The following is a 26,711-nucleotide window of genomic DNA, read 5'->3' as shown; positions in this document are numbered from 1 at the left end:
TTATAAGGTAACGAAGCCTGCTTCATATCATTTGCGATTTGGCACCATGGAGGGAAAATCAGTTCTGCGTGCCTCTGTAAGTGGAACAGTGACTCCAAAAGATGAAAAAGACCCTGAGGTTAGTTGTCAATATTTTCTTTATTTACTACCTCGCTTCAGATCACTGTGTGTGAGAATACGGCAATAAATTGATGCAACTGTTTCCAAAGTGTTTCTGTTGCTGGCGTGCCGTATTGGATGTTTATAATGGGGGATTACAAATCAAACACAACACCAAAGGAAAGTCATGCAAAAACATTTAACACTAAAGAAAAACAACTTTGGTTGTGGTGTTATAAAAGTAAGAGTCTAGCCTTGGTTTTAATCCACTGGAAAACATTCTTAATTTCGTACACTCCAAAGAGTGCCGGCGAGAGGAAGTCGATTATATTTATAGACCAGTTTGTGGCCAAATCCATCGAGCATTTCTGAAATGCCTGCAAGCGATATTGTTATACGCAAGGAAAACCGGATGAGGAAAGAAAAATATTTCTGAAATACTTAAAGTATGTAAATATGTCAGCGTTTGAATTTGAAGGGTGCCGATGAGCTGAAATTTGGAAAATTGTCATAGAATTACTGACATCTCGTAGTCTCTAGCACGTTTTCAAAGTTTTCGAATGGTGGATTTTCTTTTGAGCTGCGATGCCAATTTCATAGTCAGTGTAGAATGGGTGCGAGTTAAGGATTGACTTTTGACCATCATTTGTTCCGCATATCACATGCACACCTGCGGAGTTACACGTGGATTTGGTAACAATAGGACTGTCTTAGCACTGCTTCGTTGATGAACTGAAACGGTAACATAACAAATACAGTGAAGGCTATTCTTGAAAGCAAGTAAACTATTAATTAACTTTTAACTTTCGTTAAATCTTACAGACCTACAAGATTACCGTTGTTTATGGCGACGGCAGCAAGTCTGTACTTCGAAAGAAATATGAGGAATTTGTTGACTTACAAGTAAGTTTTCCGATGAGATTAATTTAGAAGTTTGTTCCTGTTCAATTGTCTTGTTGACAAAATAGCCCACAGCAAAGCTGGGCTCATTGTTACAACGATTAAGGGCAAACAAATTCCTTTGCATGGAACTAAATATTTTAAATTTTGGCCTTGGAGCTACTTCTGTGATCATCGTTGTTTCTGCTTAAATAAACATTCCGTAAAATGTTCCAAGAAACAGAGGAAGACAAGATTTAATATGGCGTGGCAGGTTGATAAGAAAGCTCCGCCCTGTCTGCGTCAAGCGGATAGATCGAGACACTAGTTATAGCATACGGTGTTAGTGTCAGCCCGTTTCAGCTCACTATATTGGATGACGTGCATTGCAATAAAGGAGAAAGGATAAACATTTATAGCTGAAAAAAGATTCTACAGGAAAAACATCGTATGATATTTATAACCAACTTGATGTTACTTCCTCGGTCCCCTGTAATAATGACCATGTCTCGATAGTCTTACCCAGTTTAGAATGACGGAATAGTTTGAGTCATTTTGGAGACATCTTCGAATTAAAAAAAACTGTCGAAATGGTAGCTTGCTAAGGAAGAAAAACGACAAAAGGGGGGAGGTTGAATAAACAAAAACGAACGAGCACTGAAGATGGTCAAGGATAGAGAGGTTTAAGAGTGACTGCAAAAGACAAACGTTAGGCAAAGTAGATTTACATGTAGGCTAAGATTTTCAAGATGCTAAAATCGTGACATGGCTCCCGTAAGTTAAAGAAAAGAACAGAAACTCATATTTTCTATCAACCTTAGGTTAAGATTTACGAGTTACTCAAGCAAAAGGGTGGCTATTCCAGAAAGACTTCAAGAACTCTTATTTCCAGCTTGCCAGGTACGTTATTTCAGAACACTTGATCATACAAAACGACTTCGCCCTCTATAACTCATTGTTTATCGATGTTTAGTGTCCCTGATCGAGGTTCTAAAATCCTCATTAATTAGGTGGATGTCTGACAAGGATGTTCTCAAAAAAATTCAGTTCTTTTCAGCAACGAACAGTATGAAAGACTACATAATTTATATATTATTCATATAATAGTCAATTACTTACATTTTAATGGTCAAATTATGACAGGAATTCGTCAGTCTCCAATCGAGAAAGCTGGAAGTGTACAGCTATGATTGAAGTTTGAGTGACTTTTTATCGATGTAACATGCTCTGCATGACAATCTTAGGTAATGTCAAGACCTACCTGGTGAGCTTTGAATTCATTAACTGATCAGAAGAGTTTACTTTGCAGAAAACAACTCGGCACTATCCCGCATTCTCTTTAAAGACAGCGATTTGAAAAAGATGGCAAGAATGGATGAGTTTATCAAGGTATTTTCTTGAGACTTAAACAATCTTAGTATTCAGGTGGCAAAAGCTGTTATCTTACAGCTCACAATGCAAATTCCACAAACTAAATACTAATTTGGATTTTTTTTTAATTACAGGAACTGTTAACTCTTCCGGCTATGGTGCGAAAGTCTGAAATTGTAATGGATTTTTTCGGTGCTTTGAATGGACAAAATGGAACCATTGAAAGGTAAGACTATTAAGTGCCGCCAAGTTTTTAAATTCATCTAAACTATAAGGCGCTGACCTGAATTCTTTCCCTGCAGGTCCTCCGAGGAAGAAAAACTGAAAAAAGTCACTAAAGTGGCCGAAATGTTAAGTGGTAAGGGAAAAAATACTTCAAACAATAATAACAAAAGACAAAACATACATTTTTCTACCTTGAAGGAGAATAAAAGTAAGCAGCATTGCACTGCTAGTAACTCTCTAAACAAGAACTCATCAAACTAGATTTTTGACAGATTTAAAAGCAAATCAAGGATTAAACTTTCTTGTGCAAAGGAAAAATCTAAAATCATTTTGATTCCGAATAAAACTCTTTTCTTTAGGTCGAGATCCGCTCAGAGATATACCTCAACAAAGTCCATTGGTAAAGCGAAAGCCAAAGTATAGTTCGGCCTGGATTCCAGAGGACCTGCACGTCCTCAGCGAGGAAGCAAGAGATCATCTTTACCACAAGCTGAACAGGTTGAATGAACGACGGCCAAGTAAAGACATCCCAATGATTCCTGGTAAGCCGAGAGCGACTTCAGTCACTGATGACGACTTAGACAAAAAAGTGGCACCTCAGAGGCCAGGTTTAAGGAGGAGACCATTCAGTGTTGCTGTCGGTATCGCTGACTTGGGCAAGCAAACCGAAAAGATGTTGAACGAAGAGAAGCCTGAACAAGAGTTAAGCCAACAACAGTCTGAGAGTGATGGAGATGAGAGTCTTTCAGCACAGACGGAGAGTTCAGCCATCGACTCTGAGTACTCCGAGGTGGAGGAGACTCGCTCCAGGAAGATCTCAACTCAATCTAGTGCAAGAAACAGCCTGGCGAGAATGACCCCCAATAAGGCTAAGTATGTCGTTATTTCGTCATTCTTTGCCGAAGAAAGCGGTGAGGTGTCGGTGGAGGAAGGCGAGGAGGTTGAAGTGCTACAGAAGGAGTCTAGCGGTTGGTGGTACGTCAAGAATGATTTCTGTGAGGGGTGGGCACCAAGTGCTTTTCTAGCACCTGCCAGATCCAGGTCCCCATCTCCAGAGACGCCAAATGAGCCGCAAGTTTCAGACGGCCAGGAAGAGTCTTGCCAAATCAAAGAAAATTTGGAAACCTGTCCCAAAGAGGAAGGCGTGAAGGAAAGAAAATTCGTCCCTCCAAGAACAGAGAAGGTAGCTATTATTTTCATTAGTGACAGATTTGACTTAAAATTGCTTATTTGGTACATGTAGGATTGCTAACATTGAATCTAGAACAGCCAGATCGAGAAGGTTTAAGCACTTCGTAACAATTGTTTCCTTTACGACACGGGATCGAATTTTTTCTTTTTTCTTATTTTAATTTCATTGTTATTGTTTGCAAAACCAACTTCAAAAGCTCTTTCATCTATTGGTGAAAAGCAAGACACGTGAGTGTGTGTGGTGGGTTAATTCCAACAAAAAGGATAAAAACATATGCTTAGTCACCGGAAAGGCTATTGTCTTTCCAAGGGGGGCTGATTCTTAATGTCCTTTGAAAGATACCGAGCTTAATATTGTACGAGAGCATGCATTCTTTTGTGTTATTCATTATTAAAATAATTACAAAGGCACAAGACTAGGGATTGCCGAAGTGTTCGAATCTTTTGAATGAATGCTACAGATTCTAATCACCGAATTGTTCTCATCTGTAGAAGCTCGACTTAGACACAAGCACCTTATATATTTTACTACAAATGATTCTTCTAGCTGATATTAGAGAATTTATATATTTAGGTATGTCATCAAAAAATAATCGTGACCGCAACCGATCAATATGATATGACAGTTGTTTTAAATAAAAAAATTACCAAAATGCCAAAATACATTCTATGTCAGACTAGAAACCTTGTCCCAAACTTTCATGACTGTTTCACTAAAAGGGGGAATGCATTTAGAAATCGTTTTTCTGGGTGAATGAACAAATAGGCTAACGCCAAGACGATTAAAAAATCTTCTTAAAGGTTAATGTAATAATTATGCTTTAAAATGCTATTTCCTTCAAAGGTCAGCAACGTGTTTTGTTAGGATGTTTTCGAAAACCACTTAACTGGTCAAATGGATTAAGTCAAACTGTTCCAGTTATCTGGCACAAAACTGAAAATTTCCTGACTTTGAACGGCCAGTTTTATGATTGGCAACGGTTGCCACCATCATGAAAACAAACAAAACGAAAATAAGTAAGCATTTAATTATAACACCGAGAGAGGAATATACGTAACTGGACTGACGCCATTTCCTTCCATGGAGTGGGCTGCGGTTTAAATCGATCAAGGAAGCTTAGACGACATCATATAAGACGGACTCTGCCATTTTCCTTTTCACAGACTGTGGATCGAGACGTTGCAAGAGGAGCTCAGACGATAACAACCGAAATGAACCGACGACCCAAGTTCCTAACGGTAGAAGGAATTCAAAAGAGGAAGAATCCCGATAAAAACTATGTAAGTAAACTGATAGATCTCGCTTGACTAATCAAAATATAACACTTCAGACATCGCTTAAAGGCTTTTGAGATTCGATTCGTTGCAATGTGATGTATATCTTACATGACCAGTGACATCTTAGACCAAAAAAAATTCTCAAAATACTTGATAATTAAGTTCTTACTTAGCGAATAATAAAACAAAATAAAGCATAATTTAAAAGAAGACATTTAAAAGTCGTTTTGATTCATATATCGAAATATATTTAATTCCCCGTCGTTTTGTTCTGTCTCTCGCTATGTTTTACGAGTTATTGATGATTAAGATAGAAAAGTTTCAATTTACATTTGAACATTGAGAAAAGCTGGCAGGAAACTTCGAAAACAGGCGGTACTAAAATTTCAGTTTTCAAACATTTTCTCTAAAAAATACTAAATTCGTAAGATCATAGTTGTCTTGGTTTATGCCCTCAATTAAATGAAACAATTTAAGTAGAAGAGAACTACTTAAGAAAACACAACCCGTGTATGTGTGTAGTACATATTTTGTGTTCGTGATAGCAGCTATCAAGGTTCTCTATTGTATCTCAAATTATTGTATTTATCAGTTAATTTCGTAACATGTTACTTGACTAAACGTAACGTTTTTATGCCAGAAATTGCCCAATTTCTTATACATGTGCTTTTAATTCTCTCTTCTTCAGGTTTATATTCTCAAAGTGGTGTGGTCAGATGGAAATATTAACATCATCTACAGGACATGCAGTGATTTTTTTTTCCTTCAGGTAAAAACCATGAAAATTAAGATAATGCCAATTGAACAATTCTCATTGAGTTTCCATTGGCGCGGTTTCTTTGTCACGCACATTGACGTCATTGTATTGTAGGCTGAGTCATTAAGGATATTGCAACATATGAGGTCTTTACAAGTTAAAAACAAATATTCCACTTGTGTTGATTGCGGTCTTTTGTTCGCTGAAAACAGATCAATATAACGGCGATGCGTGTTTCCACCCAACGCATTCAATGTGTTCCCCAGTTTGCGGGTTAAATGTCTCATTATCTCAAGTACCGAATTTTGCAATGTCATCCTTTATTAGCAATCACCCGTAAGGGCAATCTGTTGTGTCATGATCGTGTGATTTGCACGTGCATATGGCGTCAATAAGGGCGGGGAGAACTTATTTTATAAGTAAGGCATCGATCATTATGTTCGAAGTCCGTCCTTCGGCTCTGTTTATGTCATAAATAAGTCGTTTGTAATTTGTCAAGAGGTGATTCCTCTTAGTCGGTGTACCAGTTCTCCAGGGTCAGTCATTAAAACAGTTATTACTGCTAGTTAAGCTTTGAGCAGAGCGTCATTCACAACACAACAATTTATTTAGGACAAACTTAAAACTTGAGAAGATAATGAGTTAATTTTAAAACTGAAAAGTTTGTTTGTCTTTGTTTGTATGTTTTTTGTTTGATTTTTTGTTCGTTCGTTTGTTCAAAAAGCAACATTAGCTTAACAAAAGACTGAAATACAAGTGCATCATCATAGTAAAGAGTCATCATGGGAGATGGTTTTTTTGTAGCACTTTACACAAAATAAGGTTTTTGAAAGTCTCTGTTTTGGTTTTCTAGGAAAACCTCAGAAAGGAATTTCCATCCGCCATTGGAAAGGAAATCCCTGCACTCAAAGGTAACAAAATGTTCCAAAAAATAGCACTCAATCATATTTTATCAGTTCTTTCTCTTTCAAGAGCAATCAACACTGCCTAGTCGTTATTCAAAATTTGTATTTATTTTTTTCCCTAGGACGAAAATTTTCTGAAAACTGTCAGTTTTGTTTCAAAGACGGAAAATGCAAGCGCCAGAAGTTTATGAACCAATTTTGCCACGTAAGTAATAATGATGTGAGGTTATTGTTGCAAGATTTAGTCCAACTGCTAAAGAGAAGTGCATTAAAGAAAAAAAGGCGCCAGCACAGAAAGTTGTCAAGGTAACAAGGCATGGGTTTCTCTAAGTCTTTTTATTTTGTTTTCAGGAACTAATCAATGCACCTGACAACATCTCAAAAAGCAAAGTTGTTATGGACTTCTGCAGGTCTCGTGCCAGTGATGTCCATCCTCATGGAGAGTGAGTAATAAAAATTGTCTAAAACAAAAATCTTTTCATGATCATGGACTTAATTCTGAATGTCCCTATATATGTTACATGAAAGAGGAAGGAATTGTTAAAAGGATCTGATTTCATTTTGCAAAATTGCAAATGGCTTATTGTCATTATTATGCACATTCTTCACTGTCGTTTTAAAATGGTTCTTCAAATACTCTTTTTATATGACATTTTTTCCATTTTCTTTTTTCGCTCTCAGGTCTGCAAAGACGGACGGGAAGATTGCAGAGAGTAAGTCTACTAAGCTGATTTTTCATCTGACTTGTTGGCGTATTCAAATATTTTTTATTTGAAATTCTTTCTTTGTAAAATGGAAACTAAATCTTCATATTCTTATTGTAGATGACGATGATGACAATGTGCAGATCTCTGGGCCAGTAGTGTTTGAGCAATACGTAGTGACAGCTGACTACCAGAAGAAAAACAAGAATGATATTTCCCTGACAGCTGGTGACCTTGTTGACGTCATCGAAAGGAACGACTATGGTAAAGTATTCATTTCTTGAATTATTTGAAGGGCTAAGTGCCTTTTACGTATAGAAGTCTGTCGAAGGTCATTGATATTCTCCGATGAATTAATAATTTCCTCCATGTGTTCAGAGTTGCATCGCCAGGATTAGTTTGTTGATTGTCTAGTAAAAATGATTATTCCCTTCAATTTTTTAATTTCTCGTGCTATTTTTTCTCTGTAAGGCTGGTGGCTTGTTGACCGGGAAGGAGAGTTGGGTTGGGCTCCAGCTTCTCATCTTGAGCCATCAGACGACGGATCGGAAGTCACCACATCAAAAGTCTTTGCACCTGGAAAAGGTGAGCTTCCATTTAATAATGCCAATTGGAATCACAGAGTAAACAACTCAAGGAAAATATTTGGTAGCGTACTTGAAATACTGTCCAACTACTTTCACCCAAATGTGTCGCTCCATATCAAAATCCAGAGTTAGGCCTCCACCAACCTGCCTGGAATGAAGAGATGATTTATTGTCTGTTTTAATTCAACAGAGGAGATATACATCTCCATAAAAAGCTATCAAGCTCAAGCTGACGATGAGCTGTCTTTTGATGCTGACGTTATGCTTAAAGTGGTGGAGAAGACTTTAGATGGATGGTGGCTTGTAAGGTAAACAAAAGAATCCAAAGCTTAAGATAACTTTCATCTATATTGTTGCAGCTGTTGTTGCTTGTCGCGTTTGTTGTTGTCTGTTTATTTTTGTTTTTGCTTGTCGTTTGTTAGTGTTGTTCTTATTACTGTCGGAATAGAATTTTTTTAAAGGTTCCAACGCGCTTTTTAACTTTTATATTTATGTCAAATTTTCATGGTAAGTTTCTTAGATGACAGGGCGCATGCTCATACATTATTAACATTATTTCACCAGGTATCAAGGAGATGAAGGCTGGGCTCCTGCCATGTTCCTAAAAAGAGTTGATTCTGATGAGTCTTCTACTTCAACGTCCAGAAAAATGGATACATTGGATATTGTTTCTTTCAATGGAGGTACGCTACTGTTGACTGAATACATGTCATAATGTTGGTTGAGCTTCCTCGAATTGTTGTACATATGTATAGGACGAATGATTTGAGAGATCAGCAGGCTGCTCATCAGTAAAAATGGGTCGCTGGTTTGAATAGAGTAAAAGCTGATTTGCAAAGTCAAACAACACCCATTTACGTTATGTAAAATTTAATTTCCTTGTTTGCAATTTCGTATAGCAGCTATGTAACACAGTAGCTTGCAACTATTCTTTTGAGGTAGAGGATTTGTTCATTTTAATCTCCCAAGAGCTGCAATTTTTCTTGGCAGGATATCGTTAAAGTACTCAGTAGTAACAAGAACGTTACACGAAGGATGATCTATTTGAAAACTGATGATTGTTTTCCTCTTCGCAGATTCTGAAGATGGCGATAGCAATGGGTTCTCACGCACACCTCCTACAAGGCGAAGCATGGTGAGTTCTCGTGAGCTTGTCCTAACCCTTTTACATTTGTTAAAGTTCTCAGTGTGCCTTAACGTTCCATTACGTTTGTGTATTGAACTCCTTATTTGCGAAAATAGAAATGTAATCGTAATCAATGAATTCTTCATGTGCTGGCAAGATACAGAGTTACCTTATTTTCCATAAGTTCAAAGTGGCTCTTCCTAGCTGGAATAGGCTGTTAAATACGGGGAATTGAAATGTCCTGGAAACCCTACAAACCTACGATGAAAGTTATTAATGAACCCTATTGATGTAAGACTAAAAAGCATTGTGAGCCACCAAAGATTATGATGGAAATAATGTCTCAACATGCAAGTCCATTTGACCTTAACGTCTTAGTGTGCCACTTCATAATTTTGGAAACTTATCTGGCTTTCTTTCCTTTTATTATTTAAAGGTTCAAAGAACAATTCGAAAAAAACCAAAGCGAAACTCCATTGAACTTAATGCAATATCAGAGGGAGAAAATGGCGAAAGTAAGACCAGCGACAACCCCGTCGCGAAAAACAGCCGATCAATTTCAGTACCAGCGCCAGTGTATACCCCGCCCGTGAATAGGAAGCTTTCACCCCGCTCCAAAGGTTTGTCCTCGCCAAGATCCTCGCCCCGGCGGCCCCGATCCAGCGAGTTTAGTCAAGGAGAATTGGACAACCCATCCCAATCTCGTCAATTCTCCATTTCAAGTAGTGGGTATGAAAGCTCTCCAAATGGAAGCCTTTCGTCCCTTGTGTCGTCTGATGTTTTCGCCGAGGAACAGTCTACTAATGGCATCAAGAAGTGTGCAACACTTCCTCGGTTTGACAATATTGAAGACAACATGCCAGTGTCGCAACCCTCTCCAGGGATGCCTCGCTCAAAATCTGTCACCTCTATGGAACACTACAAGAATGAAATGGAGTTGAGCTTGAATGGCATCTCCTCGACAGGTAAAAAATCTAGTTCGGGCAGAAGCAGCCCTATTCCTTCAAAAAGAAAGATTTCCACAAACAGAAGGAGCCCATTGGCAGGTTCACCTCCAAAAGGTCGCGATTCTGGATCTATATCCCCCTCTAAGATGTCTCCCAGAGAATCCAGTTCGGAGATAGAGAACGAGGAAAATATCGTTAACTCGAGGCTGTACAGAGCAATGCACACTTACATCTCTCAAGACGATGGTGAAGTTACCTTCAATGAGGGAGATGAAGTAGAAGTGATCCAGAAAAGCGAGAATGGCTGGTGGCTCGTACGAACATCAGAGGAACTTGGATGGGGACCTTCTAATTTTCTACAGTCTCTGGTATACTAGATTTTGCATATCTGTCTTTTTATTAAAGGAAACAGAGAAGCTAACAGAAAGGAAGTCTCAGAACTTTCCGATACACATAAAACTTTTAACTTGTCGGTACTAGGTGTAAAACGCCAGGTTGTGCTGTACAAGTTGTACTTAAACTGCTTGTTACACGGAGGAAATAAGGCTTTTAATTTCGAACAGAAGGCAGTTTTTCCTGAGCTGTGCTGCAAGGAAATTTCAACTTTTCTCAAGTTTAAGCTCTGAATTTCTCTTTTAGTCTATGACAATACCACTTGTTTGTAACGTCTTTGGAGAGATCTTTCTTTGCACCATAAATTGTGAAGTATTTAAATCCGATGCAGATTTAACTTAAGAAAAAGTTATAAAAAATGCCAATTTGCTAGATAAAATACGGTTTAACATTATATTATCCTAGCTGTATATTGTTAAAACATAGTATCCATTGTTATAAATTTGTTTGCCTTCAATTATCCATACGTTAAAGATGATATCTTAGCCGATTGACATGACCAAAGGCCTTGAGAAAAAATCGCGATCGGTAGTTGTCAGAGCTATATACAGTGACTGCAGGGCAATAAAATGTTCCAAAAATTTCCTTTATCTGGGTATTCCAGTTAGATGAGTTACATACAAGTAGAGCATGGTGTAAATGTTGGGGACTGGGGGGGAGGGGGGTTTGACTTTCATTACTATTTTGCCTTGGCTTGCAAAGCTTGCGTTCCTTGAACATAGAAAACAACCAGCAACGCGCATGATTTCCTTAGAAAATCGGTTACAAACGGCCGTAAAAACAGCAGAGCAACAGCAAGTTTCAAAAATGAAAAATGAAAAAGAAATTGTTTCCTTTTTGAAAATCGGTCACATTTGTAAAATGTACGTTATTGTAAAGTAATTATGGGTAAAAATATTCACTTATAAGTCGTAAATACAGAAAAAGATCATATCAAAGCTTAGGTTATAGAGAATAAATGACCTTTATTGTTGATTGTACTGAAAACATAAAGGTCCTATTATCTTTATCAATTTAAGGTTACATTTACTTATACTATATATGCTTCAATTCTTTATAACAGCTATAAATGCAATAAAGAAACCTCAAATTTCCTTGCAAGAGTATATTGTTGATTCTCTTAGTCAATTCCAGACTTGTAGAAAAGGTTATAGTTCTCCAGAGTCTACAAAAGGGCTTAAAATGTTAAAACAAAATCTGTTACAATTTAAACTGTAAGACTAGCGGAAAACTAGAAAGAAATCTGGGCCGGGTTGTTCGAAAGTCGGTTAACGCTAACCCAGGATAACTAAAGTATTAACTTTTCTTGTACAAAAATGTTTTTCACTGCTAATGGCTTGTGTAGTTTGAGATTATTCAAACTCAAAACAAATAGACAAAAAATATAAACTGTCAACAAGTTGCAAAACTCAAATCAAAATTCTCGCCAATGCTGGTTTAGCTTTATCGGGTTTTGAACAACCCGGCCCTGAAGGCTACAACTAATTCTTGTTCTTTTGCTAATAACTTCACTCCAAAATGACCTTTTAATTTCTACTTTCTTCCTTTTAGTTTTTCATATGTTTAAGTACTGTCCAACGTAATTCCGTTCCATTTTCAATTTTCTTAGTTCAATGCTATCAGGTCAAAAGTTGCAAAGTTAGCAACTTGTTTAAATATTAAAAAAATAACTGCCCTGCAACTATAAATGTTTTATAAGCCGCTATTTTTCCTCACTCTTCAATTAACTGCAAATGTCACAAAACCTTATTTCATCCCTCGAAAACTTTAATAAGCATAAAAATGGCATTAGTCGACAATCAAGTTGATTGTCTCTTCTAAAAAAACGTTTGTTTATGTTGTAAACTCCTTGAAATGCCCCTTGAATTTATATAGTTTTCCAAACGAAGTGGAAAAAAGGGGTGAATTTTTAAATCCAGGGTTATTGGTTAGCGAATACCCAAAGATGGCACAGCCACTGTACTGAGTACCATTATGGTAGTATTAATGTTGTATAAAAGTTTTAGAAGGTGGCATATCCCTTGCTTGGTACTTCGTAACATTTAATGTTAGTCAGTGAATATTTGCCAAAACCTACTGATAACTAGCACTCGGCCTGTTTCGTGCTACCTCATAACTTGTATATCTAATGTTAAGCATTGATGAGCGACGAGCCTGTTCACAGGCTGTTGTAGAAAAGCAATGGACCTTATTACCGATGTCATTTTTCTCCGCTTTTTTTATTTTCATTCAGAAAATAAACTACACCACTCGATTTATCAAGAAAAAGAAAAGAAAGGTGTGCCACGGGGCACGTGTTGCCCCTTGGCATACATTTCTTTGTAAGTTTGGCGTCCCATATTTTTGTAAATTTGCAACGAATTCTTATCAAACTTCGTGTCTTTTGTAAATTGGGCATGATAAATTGAACTATGAAGGTGGTTTTTGGCTTATTTGAAAAATACGAAAAATTGTTTATATTTTGTGGCATCGGTAAAAATGTCCATGTGCTAGAAACTCATTGCCTTGAATTGATAGATTTCACAAGATTTAATGCAGATGTCCGTGCTAATTGCGACGAAACACTCTAAGATTAAAAAAGAGCTTGGTGACGTCATGAATGGCGAGTCTTCAAACATTCTAGTTGTGTTTTGGTTGTTGATGCTTTCCAAACTTGCCGCCTACCTAATCCGACTAACTGGTCTCCCCCAGTCTCCCCCAGCCTAAATCATACTCTTTCATTTTAGGTTTATAATTATTTTCGTGGCACTTTTCTGACTCCTTCACTTCTTTTTTCGTCTCCATTATTTTCCGCGACATGTTTTTGGTCTGAAGACAAAGTAGCACGCAGAAAACGTACTTAATGTATGGTGCAATTGCTCCTCGAGAACATTTCGAATCAGTAAATTAAAGCAAAGCGCAACTATTATTTACTTTCTGTCAAACATCGTGGTTATAGTTTATCAGTCTCTCAGCAAGTCTAGTTGTCCTCTTAAAGCATGACACTGCTTGCCCCAGCAGTATTGTTCTGTATGACGCTGACGAACGCACAGTTCAATGTCCAACATGATTTACGTATTTATGAGCATTCTCATCTTCGAACACTTCCAGGTAGTTTGAAGGAGCCCATCCTATCTCCCCGTCTTCATCCTGTACACACCACCATCCGCTTTCGCTCTTGTGCAAAATATGCGCAAACTCTCCCTTGCGGAGATCTATTTCTTGGTTGTATGGATCACCCTTGTAATCCTCAATAACACGGCATGACATCTGGGGCTTACACTCCTTCTCGATGACACATACTCCTTCCTCTGGTAAGACAGGGCATTCTGTATTCCCATGGGCTTGGGGCGCAGGGCAGAGAGAGTTAGACGGGGCCCAACCTTTCAGACCTGCCTCGTTCTTTACCAGCCACCATCCGGTTGATGCTTTCTCTAAAACTTGCACGTAGTCACCTTTGGATAGGTTCATTTCGCTGTCAATTTCACACGCTTCAAATGCGCAATAGATGTCATTGGAGTTTTCATCTTCAATTGACGGGGTTCCTATCTGAATTTTTAGGCTTTCAGTAGAGTTGATGCTACTTTTAAGATTGAGATCTTGGGTTCCATTGGGATGCTTATCCATTTCTTCCTCTCCCTCTTCTTCTTCTTCCTCTTCCTCTTCTTCTTCTTCTTCTTCCTCTTCTTCTTCCTCTTCTGTAGAACTCTCCTCTGCGTTATCAACCACGATAGCGGGCGAACCTTTGCTGTTAACAGACAACTGCAACAACTCAGGTTCTGATTCTTCACTTGAGCTCCAATATTGAATTTCTTCATTAAGTTCCACAGCTGTTTCTTTTTCAAACGATGCCTGCCGGATAATTTTTCGGTCGATTGACTGCGGATTTCTGTGGGTTCCCTGTGGTTTGAATGCGGCATCTGCTCTTTTGGGAAAAGTACTGATACCACTGGGCACGGGAGCAATCCTGCTAGGCGCTGGAGACCTCGGTGGGTCACTATGTAAGCTCTGAGGTATCAAGGAAGGTACAGGAGGGACTCTGTTTGGTGAATGAAGTCGGGGTGAGTCGCCACCCAGTGAAATTGTCTGAAAATACCTCGATAGGTCAATTGGCTGCTCGCACACTTCTGGACTTTGGGTAAGCTCTGTAGATGAAGTGCTTTCGGATCTTATGTCACATGTGTCTATGTCATTTAAGTCATTATCTCCTTCGTTTTTCAAACTAACGGAGTCCTTCTCGTTCTCTGAAGTCGAATTTGAGTTGGTGAGGGAAAGATCGTTGAGCACGTTTGTTGACTGAGGGCCTGAATCTGTTTTATCGTTTTCGCCTTTATCTCGATCTGGTTCAGGAATCTCATTGACGCATTTGAGCGATGACGATAACGCATTCTTGGTTTCAGGCTTCCATTTTGAATCCAACTGCTTGTTGACGTTCTGCTTCAAATGGGAGGTAGGCACTGAATCCATACTTCGACTTCGTGGAATCCCCAGGGACATGTCGTCCTTAGAACCTTCTTTAACGCCCTCTCCTGATGATCCAAGACCAAAGGAATAAGCCGCCAGTGTGCTGATGGCTTTACGCTGTAGGGTGGGTCTTGGGCTCCTCGTTGCTGGCAGCGTTTGGGATTTTTCTGGGATTCCTGGGTCCGGCTTTGGATTCGAGTCTTTCTTTCGCAACTGTAAGAACTCGGTACTCATTTCAACCATTGTGTCTATAGTTCTACGGTCACCTTTGGATATACTGTCGCTGCCACCATCTACAGCATCTTGGAAAGTCTCCGCCTCTTTGGAGGTCTTTCTACCGATTGCTGACATCATTTGTTGTGAAATCTTTTTCGGCATAGACGTCTTCCGATCCTAAAAAAAATTGAAAATGTTACTAGTTTTGAATACAACACCAGGACACTCCGATTAACCACCATACATGAAAGTGTCTTAGATTTTCTTCCATTTGAAGTAAAATAATTAGGTAGCTTCCATCATGTAACTAACATTTAAATTTTATAACATTTAAATTTTGTTATTGGCCCTATCCAAATATTTAGTCAGCCAGCAGTCTCACCTTGTTATTTTCGTCTTTCTCTTCTTCAGGTATTTCTGTAAGAATAAACGTAAATTATCATTTTATTTTCTTTAATAATGAGAAATAGTTGATAGAATTCTAGGGAACTCCACAAGTGGTTGTCGGAGGTAGCTGGTAGAAACAGCTCGCCGAGGTGTAGATATTTTAAATTAGGATATGACGACTGGCAGTTACAAACCTTGAGACAAAAGGTCATTATATGTTTAAAAAACACTATAATATCAAGATCAGTTCGTGATTTAGGTGATTGATCTGTCAGACAATCTACACTCAGGTCATGAATACAGCAAAATCCCTTGGACGGTCTCTTGTATCTCTGGGGAGGTCGCCAACATGAAACGGACTGGAACGTGTTTAGCCTTTCTTGGGGTTTAATTCCTAGATTTTGGTGCCACTTTGGGAGTTCAGGACAGAAAGTTCTTATTTCTACCTATTAAGGTAGTAATTGGATCGATCAGAGATGAAAAAATTTCTTTGTAGGTGAAATATTTCGATGAAATGGTTTTTGCTGTAATTTACGTTCCTGCAGCTCTTTGTGTATATCTTTTTTATTGATATCTTAAGGGGTCCAGCATTCCCTCTCCGTCTCTACTCGAGGTTTTACCAGTCATTAGTACTTTCATAAGTTTAGCCCACTTGAGGTCTTAGAGCGATTTAATTTTTGTCGATTTTGTAGCAAGATTAGAATAGTTTTGGCTTAAGTCTCTTTATGATATAATAGGTGCGTCATTTCTAGCAATACCAAACAACGCAGTAACTGCCTCGCTTCTTACCTGAAATAACTTCATCGTCATCGTCACTTTCCCCCCTGAGTTCATTTGAAGAAAAAAGTCTTGATTTCCTTCTTCCTCCCAATGATTTCCTTCTATCATTTCCCAACTTTTTCAAGTACATAGCAGGTACCAAGCCTTCTTTCCCAAGATATCTGAGCGCAAAATTAAAAATCATAATTAGCCAAAAACGTGGCGGAAAATTGACACAAAAGCGAACAAGGCAGTTTAAGAGGTATCCCGCCTTATGACCATAGACGGTTGGAATGAGACTTACACCTTTGACCCGTGGTCACCGCTAACAAGATCGTCATCATCATCATCATCATCATCATTTTCGTCGTCGTCATGATGATGTAATCATCACTCGAGATTTTCCTTATTTACCCTTTTACAGTATCAGCCCCAGATGAAGTAGTCTGGTACTACATTAAAACAGTTGGAGTGTGTGAAGATGAAACCTTACATGAATGAGTAGTCCATGTAAGCTGTTCAGTGAATCCCAACAGCAACGCTTTATTCACTTTAGACACTTACTACGCATTTGCATAGAAAATTAAAAGCTTATGTTATCAATCTTAAGCATAACCTGACCATTTTGGGGGTGATAACACAAATATGACTTGTAAAGATAATTTTTGCAATCGATGTGTGCAATTTGATATCATATCATAGCGATCTTTACTTTAGATCACATAACTTCAGATACTCACGAGGCTTTCCACCATCCATCATAGTTTTTTTCCAAAATCTGCAGGTTGACTCCGATTTCAAAGCTCAATTCGTCTCCCTCAACAGCAACGTAACGTTTAGATGTGACATAGATCTCACCTGCATAACAGAACAATAATTAGCAATGGACATGATAATCATGGCGTCGAAACCCAACAGTTGTTAACCATAGCTTAAAACCGGCTGGTATACGTAATTCAAACAAAGGAAAGTTTACAATCCTACCTCTACCAACAGCGAATTTCTGTGCATTAGAAGCATCTGCCATCTCGTCAGCGGGCTCAAGATACAAAGCTGGAGCCCAGCCCACTTCCCCGTCACACTCAACCAGCCACCAACCTGTAATATGGTTTTAGTTAGGCACGTCATGAAATGTTTCGATAGCATCCCCAATTAGTTGTTATCGTTTATAGTTGTAACCGTCATCAGTTTGGAAGTTTCTGGGTCGAATCTTAGACACCTCTCGTGCGGGAAAAGGATTAAACGCGCAAAAACAGACGAACGTTTACTCGTTTAACTCGGGTGAGGGTGTCGATTTTCTAAAAGCAGTTTCAGTTCAAAGTGTGTTCCTCTTCATTTCGCGAAGTTTGCTTCTGAATAATCGGCATTGCTTAGCAACAGGAAACCGTTTTGAGGTCAAACTTAATCTTTTTACACTTACCGCATTCTCTCTTTTCGATAACGTCAACAGTTCGCCCTTTCTTCAAGTTAATATCACTTTTAGCCTGCTTGTTGTAATCGTCCATAACCACAAAGTGTTCTAGTACTATTGGTGAACTTATTTTGTTACCAACTATAAAAGAGAATAAATTTAAGTAAGCTAAATTAAGAAAACCTCTGGATATCGATCTGTCACTCGGTGTAAAGTTTCTAGAGTATTAGCTAGTTTTGATACTTTAAGAGACTTTATATAAATTCTATTTTGCTAATACGCAGTATATAAAAAACCGGGACAGTTCATTTACTTACAAGTGCATTGACCCACATCATTGTAGCAAAATGTAGAACTTCGATTGCAAGGTATGATGTGATTCTAATTAGCAGCAACGTCTCGCCATTACTTACATACTCTGGTCTTTCCAAACTTCAGCTTTCTCACCGTCTGTGTAAAGTTACTACTTCTTCGTCTGCCATTTCTCTTCTTAAATCGTACCCTCCTGAGTGGAAAATTTAATCTTTAGTTTCCTGCATTTTACCAAGTTAAGTTAGTTGCTTATTATGCCATCAGTAGTTCAAGTTTAAAATCGTCAGTCTCAAGAAGAAATTTACCCAAAGACAGGACTTCACAACATTTCGAACGATATCGAAAATTTCGATGTTATCGTTTGAAAGTCCCCAGGTTGTCTTATTCAACGCTCAAGAAACGGCGTTAGTTATTGCCGGATAATTTCGAGTTAACTATGGGATTATGTGACCTTCTCCCTGAACTAATGGTTCCGTAAATTTAGTTGCCATGTTGTAAAACAAATTGTTCTGGGGAGCAGGGTTGGCGCAATGTGGCCCGGTCGGGCCGAGTTTGCTGTTGGTTCTTCGCCTTGCTCTGAGGCTTTTTCTTTTGGTTCTCCGGTTTTCCTCCCTCCAAAAAAAACCAACAACTCCAAATTCCATTTCGAGCAGGATAGAGAACCAACTGGTTTTAGTTATGGAAATATTTTCTGGTTACTCTTATGTTAGTAAAAAATGGTAATACCATATCGTGGATCACCAAGACGTATTTATAATATGATAAGTTGTGTTGTGTTTTGCTCTTACTTTGGCACTTGTAACGGTTCTAAGTCCTCTTGCGTTGGAGTCAAAAACCGCCTGATGTGTTGTGACTGTGAAACCTTGTGCTCAAGAGACAAAATTTCCTGTAAAGAGAGAATCGCTAAATGGTATTGTTCTGATCTAGAATACTAACAAAAGACACAGCTGCAGCAGCCGAGATTATTCCTTGAGCTATAATATCCTAAACAATTTACGGGCTGTTAACTTTTGTCGATGTGAAAATATGCCAAAAGGAAGAGCCACAGATGGAGCGCAAATCCCTCGAGAGCGTGTTCTCGTGCTCATACCACTTTCGTCCACCAAATCTAAGACTTAGGATTGTGTGGTGAAGTTTATAAAACTCAAACCGATCGACTCCTGAATTGGTATGAAGTGATTTTAGTATTTTCATTCCGTCTTATTGAATTTTAGTCTATCGCAATTGTATTGCATTTTAGCCTATCTATCCACGAATAGCTAAGAAACTAACCTTAAGAAAAAAGTTGACCTGTTCCATTCTTCTGAATATTGTTTCACCAACATTCATGCGTGTTGCAAGCGAATCTGGAAAAAAAAAAGCATCCAAATCAAAATTTATTACCTCACCTCTCTACATTTATCTTTTTTATGTTAGAAATCACATTCTAGAGCAAAATCTTGGCAAAAAATAAATAAATTTAAGTATAGTACAGTTAAGCAGAACAAGTGACTCACCAGGAAGGGGTGTAATGAACTTTCGTTTGGTACCCGGCCTGCCAAGCGAGCCAGGGAATGCCTGGAATAAAATTGTCTGAAAGCAGGAACAAAGAAAACAAAAAGAAAAGTTACAAAAGCAAAAAATGAAGATATGATTGATCATGATCATCGCAGTTATACACACAACTTAAGCAGTTGTGAAATTAAAGCCTGAAAATACAAAATCAGGCCTGAACGGGATTCGAACCCACGACTTTTGCGATACGGGTACAGTGCTCTACCAACTGAGCTATCAAGCCAACTGGGAGCTGGTTACATTGTGGACTCATACATTCTCTTTTAAAAGCAAAAAAGCAACGTATTCCAGGAGATTCTGCTATTTTAAATTCCAAATGTTCTACAACGTGAGAAAGTTATTTATTGAGCTGGTTCAGCTGTTAGCTAAAAAGGGATATTAGTCATTACTTTTGTGTTTTTAATCCAGTGGAGCTCAAACTTTACCACATGATACACAATTCTAATCCATTAGGTATTTTCAAAGCATTTTTAAGTTAAAAGATATCGCATCTTGAAATTTGCACAACTCCTAAAAATAGTAACAAAAGTGGTTGAAAATTGATAATTCAAATATTCATATCATTTGAACAAATCGAGCCTTTTCAATTCAATGCTTACAGAGTGTAATTATGTAGGTAGGCTATTGCAACTTTTACAGGAATTATTTTAGGGGAAAAAAATTAAGGAACAATAGAATTTCTGGGTTTTTTTTTTTTTTTTTACCATATAAATGTAAGATTCGAGTTTTATTTCATAATAATAATTAACAATTATTTACCGAAGTGGAGGTGAATAGTGGTGGTCATCACTTTCACCGACACTGAGGTGAATAATTGTTTTAGTATATACCACACAAGCTGAATAATTAGCGGACCAAACCGTTATTTTATGTGTGACAAGCGATCGGAAATTTAAAATCTCTCGCGCCGGCCGCTCGGAGGTGAGTAGTACTTGCTAATCACCTCCGAGTTAACCAATCAGAGCGCGCGAAAAGCACTATTCACTTGTGTGCTATATACTAATTATTATTATTTACCTTCACTTGTGTGCATAGCCACTTATAATGGTTGTAAATGCTTACAGAGTATAATTATGTAGGTAGGCTATTGAAATTGTTTTACAAGAATTATTTTAGGGAAAAAATTAAGGAACACCAGAATTTTGAATTTTTTTACTAGATACATGTAACATTCAAGTTTGTATGAAAAGGTACGCAATAAAGTTTATTATTATTATTATTATTATTATTTATCTCAACACACTCGTTCAAAATTATGCATTATTTTAGTTAGAGAGGAAAAATAAAATTCTGCTGTCAGTTTTATGACGCATTTATTAGGAAACACCGCTAAAATAACAATAGCAAAAAGTATACAACTGTTGATTTCAATTGATGGGAAGTTAAAAACACCAAAGAAGTTCCCTACCGACCTTTTATGGCCCATAGCTGAATTGGCATGATCAGCTACTTCAGTATTTGTTAGTCTACCAGACCAATGTCTGTAGACACATATTCAAGTTATGGCTAAACTTTCTTAGAATACACCGCTTATCATGATTTGCAGTAAAGTCGAGGGGTACTTGTATTTTTGTTATGAAATTTACTAGACAGGAAAATGTTAATTTTATCTCAAAAGGAAATTTGTGGCATCGTCACGTTTCAATCACGGACGTGTTTAATAAAAGGAAATGAATTAATACTATACTCCTAGGTAACCTTTGACGTTTCAGTTATAAAAATACCAGTTTCAATTATATCGAGTTTCCATTTCCTTCAGCTAAAGGGTTTCGGCAATTATAGACCAATGACGTAAAGGTGAAGTAGTTACCACAACACTTCACAGTTACTAACGCAAACAGTCTGTATTAGTATGGGTGATCCGATGGTCGAGTGAGATAAGGAAATAATTTCTTATAATTTCCTGAGCCTTCAGGCGACGGAAATTATTAGAATTTTGACAAAGCTTAATGAAATTATTTCCTTATTTCACGAGTATGTAGGCCCGCTTCCACAAATATGGGGATATTTCTTGGGATCTTTAGAAGTTTGCGAGATATGTAGAAAATATTAAGATATTTAGAAAATTTAACCAGACATTTAGAAATATTTATAGCTGTTTTTGGCCTAGCCCTGCGTTTTCCTTGCTATTTTCTTGAAACAATACTTAGTTCTATGCCAGAAACAATCCAGCTCAACGATTTCCCACTCAAAAAGATGTATTTCATATCACTAAAAGCGCTAAAGCAGCAATTTTCCAAAATGGCGGATGTTGATAACATCGACATGCCTGAATCTTCTTCCTCAACTCCGACTACTGCAAGAACATTTTTGAAAATTTTGGCCTACGTGACTCAAATTCAGTGTATTTTTACCAAAAAAAAATACGAGATATTTAGAGGGTTTTTCGAGATATTTAAGAAAAAAATTGTGATATTTCGACTTTTTTTTTGAGAATTTCCGGAAAGACATTTAGGCGGTTTTACGTGATATTTGTAGAAACGCTCACAAGAATGCCATTTGATTACCTTTTAATATCGTGAGTGAAAAACTGCTCTTACAATCTGGGGTTTTGACTTGTTTATTGCATCGAGAAATCTCGTGCCAAACCGGTTGCCATGGAAAATTTGTAATTTCACACGTAAATTTATAAATTAGCGCTGTAATTTCGCTCCAGAATAGACCATTTTGGTATTCTCTGTATGGAGACTCATGCGGGGAAATGTCATTAAAAAGAGATCAAGGTCATTTGCAGTTGAAAAGACTCCCCGCATTAGTCTCAGTTGCAAGCTAGTTTCAGTTCGATACCGAGAATACGAAAACGGTCTATTAAGGAGTAATTTGTCACATATGATATTACGCGAACGAGTTTTTGATTCTTTTCATATTTCATATTTTTAAGTACTTGTAGCAAGTTGATTTAAGTGATACTTTCCTATCCTTTACAGCTATGGCGGTAATACTTGGATGATTTGTGACACATCTAAAAATATTTCCCTCCAAGGTGTGGGTGTGTGTATAACAAGAAACGATGACGTCATTTAACGAATAAATTACGCCATTATTTATCAGCAGCCGCCTTCTCGAACTTAATTGTTTTTATAAAGCGAAATTCCACCAAAAATGATTAGAAATAGTCAAAACTGGTCAAAAAAATATCTAAAGAAGTAAAGTGACTGCAAAAAAATTTAATAAAATTCATTGAAAGTACAAAAATTCATAAGATTTCACAGTGGCAGCATATAAATTATAATGGTTTATAGATCGCACGTGTTAGAAGTGTAAATCACGTTTTAGCCATAAACCAGGTCTATTTATCACACATTGCTTAATATGTGTGAGGGTGAGGGGCTCAGAGCAAAGCAGCCTATTGTACAATCAATACAATTTTTTCGGAATGATCCTCACATTAAAACAGACTTTGACAGTATATTTCTCTTTTCCAGTGGCAATTCAGGCTGTTTTTTTAATTGCCCCCACCCCTCTTGATGCCCCTCACACACCCCCTCGTTAACCGTGTGATCGATCTAAATTTAAATGTTCCTTGATTTGAGATAATAGATGGTATTTTTTTTTTGTTTTTCATGAAGCCTGTTACGCGCCGCTGAACAAGTTTACAAAACTTAGAACAAAGGGTATTGCTGTCTTGTAATCGAGATGGCCAGTCAAAACGTGATTCACGGACTAGCGTGGCTTACACTGTTCCTTATTAGCTTATACAAAGTTATAATTAGAATTTGATAGTTATGTAAAACAGCCCTCGACGGGCAAGACAATTGGTCATTGGAATGTTTATTAATAAAACTATCCTACGAAACAGCAGGGTGTATGAGCTGAGCTTACTAATTGTTTAAAAGTATAAATGCAAAGGGTACATATAAAAACATTTTAAAAGAAATACAAACGTTGGTTCATGACGTTTGGGCGTCATTTTGTTGCAATTATCAAACGCAAAACGTAAGACTTACAAATTTGCATTTGACAATGGCGACGAAATAACGCCGACATGTCTCAGAATAGCGTTTATTGAGCAATTCTGTGTTTTTAATGTATTAATGCAAAGTTGATTTAAATAAACCGACAGGGGAGCATTTCAGAAACAATGCCCTCGATTCTTCCTGGTGCAAAATGTCTCGGATTTGAACGTGTTTAACATTTTGGGTGTTTTGATTCAGACGTGCAAAGATTCATGCATGCCTCGGGTAATCTAGAAGATAGAAGTTTCCTTTCTCTTTAATGACTTCTATACATCTCTTGCAGTGTAAGTTTTGGGAATTTACAGACACAACAACATTATTTTACCAGTCAGATATATTCATTATTTTAGTTCAGGCTGTTACCAAATATATCAAACTGATGTGGATGTTCGTTTCGGATAAAAGCTAGTCTCCGGAATAGGTACCAGTTAGCACATGACGAGAAAAAGGTTTTCAAGGTTTTGTTAACATTTGTCTTTGTGTAGTCAGGTTTTGAGAGGGAAATAAAAAAAGATCTTCACTCTTTGGAGCCCGTGATCACAACAAATCAGTGCAGCAAACATTCATAACCTATGCTTGCTAATTTGAATTAAATGTGTTAACTTAATTTGGAGCAAAAGAAAAAAATCAAGTTCTAATGCAAGGAAAGCAGAATGCACATTTTATAACAGAAAAACAAAATGGCTCGTTTTTACTAAACGTGCAAAATACACTTGATGTGAAAACTATGCACCAGTATTACAGCCATTTGCTTAAATGAAACAACACAGCATCAATTATCACATGATGGGGCGAGCAATAAGGCGGTAATGCCTTCTGAACCGTGAGAACTTATTCTAGTGAGCAGATTGAAGTTGATCGATAATTTATGCATGGCAAGAACTAAATTTCGGGCCTAGATACATTTACTGGGATCTCCCTCCACGGTTTTGCTGCGCAGAAAAAACGGCTGTATTCGGGTGGTTCCTTTCCTCTGATTTTAAGCTTACTAAAGTTATTGTCAAATAAACGAAATGTATTAATTTTTAAAAATTTGCGTATTTGACTTCGCGATAAAAAGGAAAATAAATTCAAAACTTCTTATACACAAAACTATGGTTAATGAGAACTTAAAAGCAGAGGTTTCTTAACTACGTTTTCTGTCCAAAATAAAAGAAACAGACTGTTTCAATAAAAAACCGCACGCGCACGTGTAGCATTTTCAGGCGCACCTACACCATAAGACACTTTCGCCTATCATTTGCGATTGATGAAGGGGTTTTTCCCGGAACTTCTCTATCAAAAACGATACATAAGCACTCTTTGCAACATTTTGCGCGGAAATGAATAGGGCTACCAAGTCTACCATTAAGGATATCCAGTGTGATAAAAACATTCCTTGTCTTACAGATTTGACATCAGTGTTTTTTTCCTTCGTGCGTCGCCATAATTGATTGACAATCATTTGACAATCATTTTAAATTTTAGTTTCCTTGTTATCATGGGATGTAATTCAGGAATATCACAATGATTTTGTCTACATACCTGTAGATGTAGAAACTCGCTGTATCTCCTGTAAACTAGATTCACAGTGCCATCGGACCATGAAACCTTGATGCAAAACATCTGCACAAAATGAAAGGCAAACGGCCTCAATAAAATAGCCATTAAATAAATTACAAAATCTAAAGAATCATAACTGCAAGAAATCTTACTACAACTTAACCCCGTTGACACAAATACAGTAAATAGGGGTCTTAGGATAAATAAATAAATCGAGTTTCAAGAAATGTTTTTTATTATTATTATTTTTTATTTGACATTTTTCCCAGAAGTTCCTAAACCTAGCAAGTTCTTTGACTTTGCTTTTTAGAGTTATGGAATTCGGTGGGTAGTGTTATTCTAGTGCTAGTAATACCGATAGATTCGCTGAAGTATGTATACTTTAAATCCGGAAACACGATTTCATACCACACGTATGTTTACATATTTACCTCTTACAAGTGAGAGCCTTCATATGTTTAAAATATTGTTTTTTATCGCTATAAAAGCCTGTTAAAATCCAAAATTGACGGACATTCTGATAGAAGTTTCTGTAATTGAAAGACATACGTAATTTTCCCTGAATAATTCGACTAAGCAAGACCAGAAATTAACATTAGAAGCTACCACGCAATTCTACGTGCGTTAGCGTTCACTAGCCTTAAGCGACCGACCATCGCAAGAATTTTTAACTAAAGAAATTACAGTTAGGGGTCCATTTTGTTCGTTTAGCTATCTCATTATCTTTTGTTAAGGAACAGTAATACATTATTTGCATATGTGAATTTTTCGTGTATTACTTGTGTCCATGTTGAAAAAGCAAATACCATGCATAGCAGAGATCGTAACAACTGCTACTACGGATCTTTGTGAAGCAACCGAACCCAGAAATAATCTGTACGCGAATAGTGGTAGTTCCCGTCTTGTTTCCCATCCAAACGGTTGACATTCGACAAGAAAAAGAAAGGCTCTTTACTTATCTATTTTTTAAATTACTTGTTAAGTAAAAACAAGCCATTTCTCTAGCAAGAAATAATCATCTACGCATTGCGTCGATGTGACAGACTTACAAAATGTTTCTTGGGGTGGGTCCGTCGCTGGACTCCCTCAACAGATGCCTCTTTCACAGTTCGATTCTCCATGGCCAAGGCACTTTGATCATCCAGCAAGTTTTACGGAACAAGCGCTTAAAAACGACACTCTTCCAAATATTGTAACAACCACCAAATCCCTACACAATATCCTACATAACAACGCGGAAAGCCTATTAGCATTTGTAGCACTGGCTTGACGGGTATTGTTATTTTTATCAAAGGAAGTCCACTCGTTGCTTAATGCTTGGTTAGCCAAGATGATAATAAAATTCCGACAAAAAGACAATATATGTTGTGACGTGCTATGGAATGGTGAAAATGTCCTGAAAGTGTGCAAACAGCATATATAACAAAGTAAATGTGCACTGTTTACAGCCAAAATAAAAAATGGGGATGGCGTTAATGTGTACCTTTTCTGAAAATGGAACAAGATGACAAGTAAGATTCAATAACCCACACTCTTCTCTCTCTGGTGTACGTACACAAAATGAGATTCACTACCCTTAGGGTACAAGCCCACAAATACAATATCCGCACGCACGCAAACAAACCGTGATTTACGCCAACAAAGTAGATAGAGATATCTTTGGAAAACA

The 26,711-nt window shown here is 37.5% G+C and overlaps 2 protein-coding genes and 1 non-coding gene across 4 annotated transcripts; 1 reads left to right on the top strand and 2 right to left on the bottom strand.

The window, feature by feature from the left end:
* LOC145475690 (uncharacterized) lies at positions 1 to 11,119 on the top strand. 2 transcript variants are annotated; one of them, XM_081455281.1, is made up of 19 exons: positions 1 to 118; positions 922 to 1,002; positions 1,800 to 1,878; positions 2,288 to 2,367; positions 2,484 to 2,575; positions 2,652 to 2,707; positions 2,934 to 3,757; positions 4,930 to 5,046; positions 5,732 to 5,812; positions 6,654 to 6,711; positions 6,828 to 6,910; positions 7,057 to 7,148; positions 7,387 to 7,418; positions 7,530 to 7,673; positions 7,881 to 7,994; positions 8,187 to 8,304; positions 8,561 to 8,679; positions 9,073 to 9,131; positions 9,559 to 11,119. In XM_081455281.1, the coding sequence occupies exons 1-19, from the start codon at positions 47 to 49 to the stop codon at positions 10,444 to 10,446; spliced, it is 3,189 nt and encodes a 1,062-aa protein (XP_081311407.1). In that variant the 5' UTR covers positions 1 to 46; the 3' UTR covers positions 10,447 to 11,119. The 2 variants fall into 2 exon arrangements, with proteins under 2 accessions (XP_081311407.1, XP_081311409.1); XM_081455283.1 differs by lacking the exons at positions 1 to 118; positions 922 to 1,002 and adding an exon at positions 1,025 to 1,470 and having other exon boundaries at positions 1,505 to 1,878.
* On the bottom strand, positions 11,120 to 26,711 carry LOC145475716 (uncharacterized). Its single transcript, XM_081455284.1, has 12 exons — positions 26,092 to 26,711; positions 25,025 to 25,105; positions 19,487 to 19,562; positions 19,263 to 19,336; positions 18,779 to 18,876; positions 18,092 to 18,183; positions 17,688 to 17,819; positions 17,252 to 17,365; positions 17,008 to 17,125; positions 16,298 to 16,449; positions 15,504 to 15,538; positions 11,120 to 15,298 (listed from the first exon to the last, which is right to left on the bottom strand). Exons 1-12 carry the CDS (start codon positions 26,161 to 26,163, stop codon positions 13,496 to 13,498), a joined length of 2,847 nt encoding a protein of 948 aa, XP_081311410.1. The 5' UTR covers positions 26,164 to 26,711; the 3' UTR covers positions 11,120 to 13,495.
* On the bottom strand, positions 19,695 to 19,767 carry Trnat-cgu (transfer RNA threonine (anticodon CGU)). Its single transcript has one exon. It is a non-coding gene; the product is annotated as a tRNA-Thr (tRNA).

This window comes from Orbicella franksi, chromosome 2, assembly GCF_964199315.1.
Source record: "Orbicella franksi chromosome 2, jaOrbFran1.1, whole genome shotgun sequence".
In the NCBI taxonomy this organism is placed as follows: Eukaryota; Metazoa; Cnidaria; class Anthozoa; order Scleractinia; family Merulinidae; genus Orbicella; species Orbicella franksi.
The sequence above is the reverse complement of the archived record's forward strand: the minus strand, read 5'-3'. Positions and strand labels throughout refer to the sequence as shown.

Excerpts from the sequence above, each read along its gene's own strand:
- LOC145475690 (XM_081455281.1), top strand. The coding sequence starts at position 47 with ATGGAGGGAAAATCAGTTCTGCGTGCCTCTGTAAGTGGAACAGTGACT. Across the intron at positions 2,368-2,483 it reads GAATGGATGAGTTTATCAAG|GAACTGTTAACTCTTCCGGC; the intron begins GTATTTTCTTGA and ends TTTTAATTACAG. Across the intron at positions 3,758-4,929 it reads TCCCTCCAAGAACAGAGAAG|ACTGTGGATCGAGACGTTGC; the intron begins GTAGCTATTATT and ends TCCTTTTCACAG.
- LOC145475716 (XM_081455284.1), bottom strand. The coding sequence starts at position 26,163 with ATGGAGAATCGAACTGTGAAAGAGGCATCTGTTGAGGGAGTCCAGCGA. Across the intron at positions 17,366-17,687 it reads TATCGAAAAGAGAGAATGCG|GTTGGTGGCTGGTTGAGTGT; the intron begins GTAAGTGTAAAA and ends ACCATATTACAG. Across the intron at positions 16,450-17,007 it reads GATGGATGGTGGAAAGCCTC|ATATCTTGGGAAAGAAGGCT; the intron begins GTGAGTATCTGA and ends TTTTGCGCTCAG.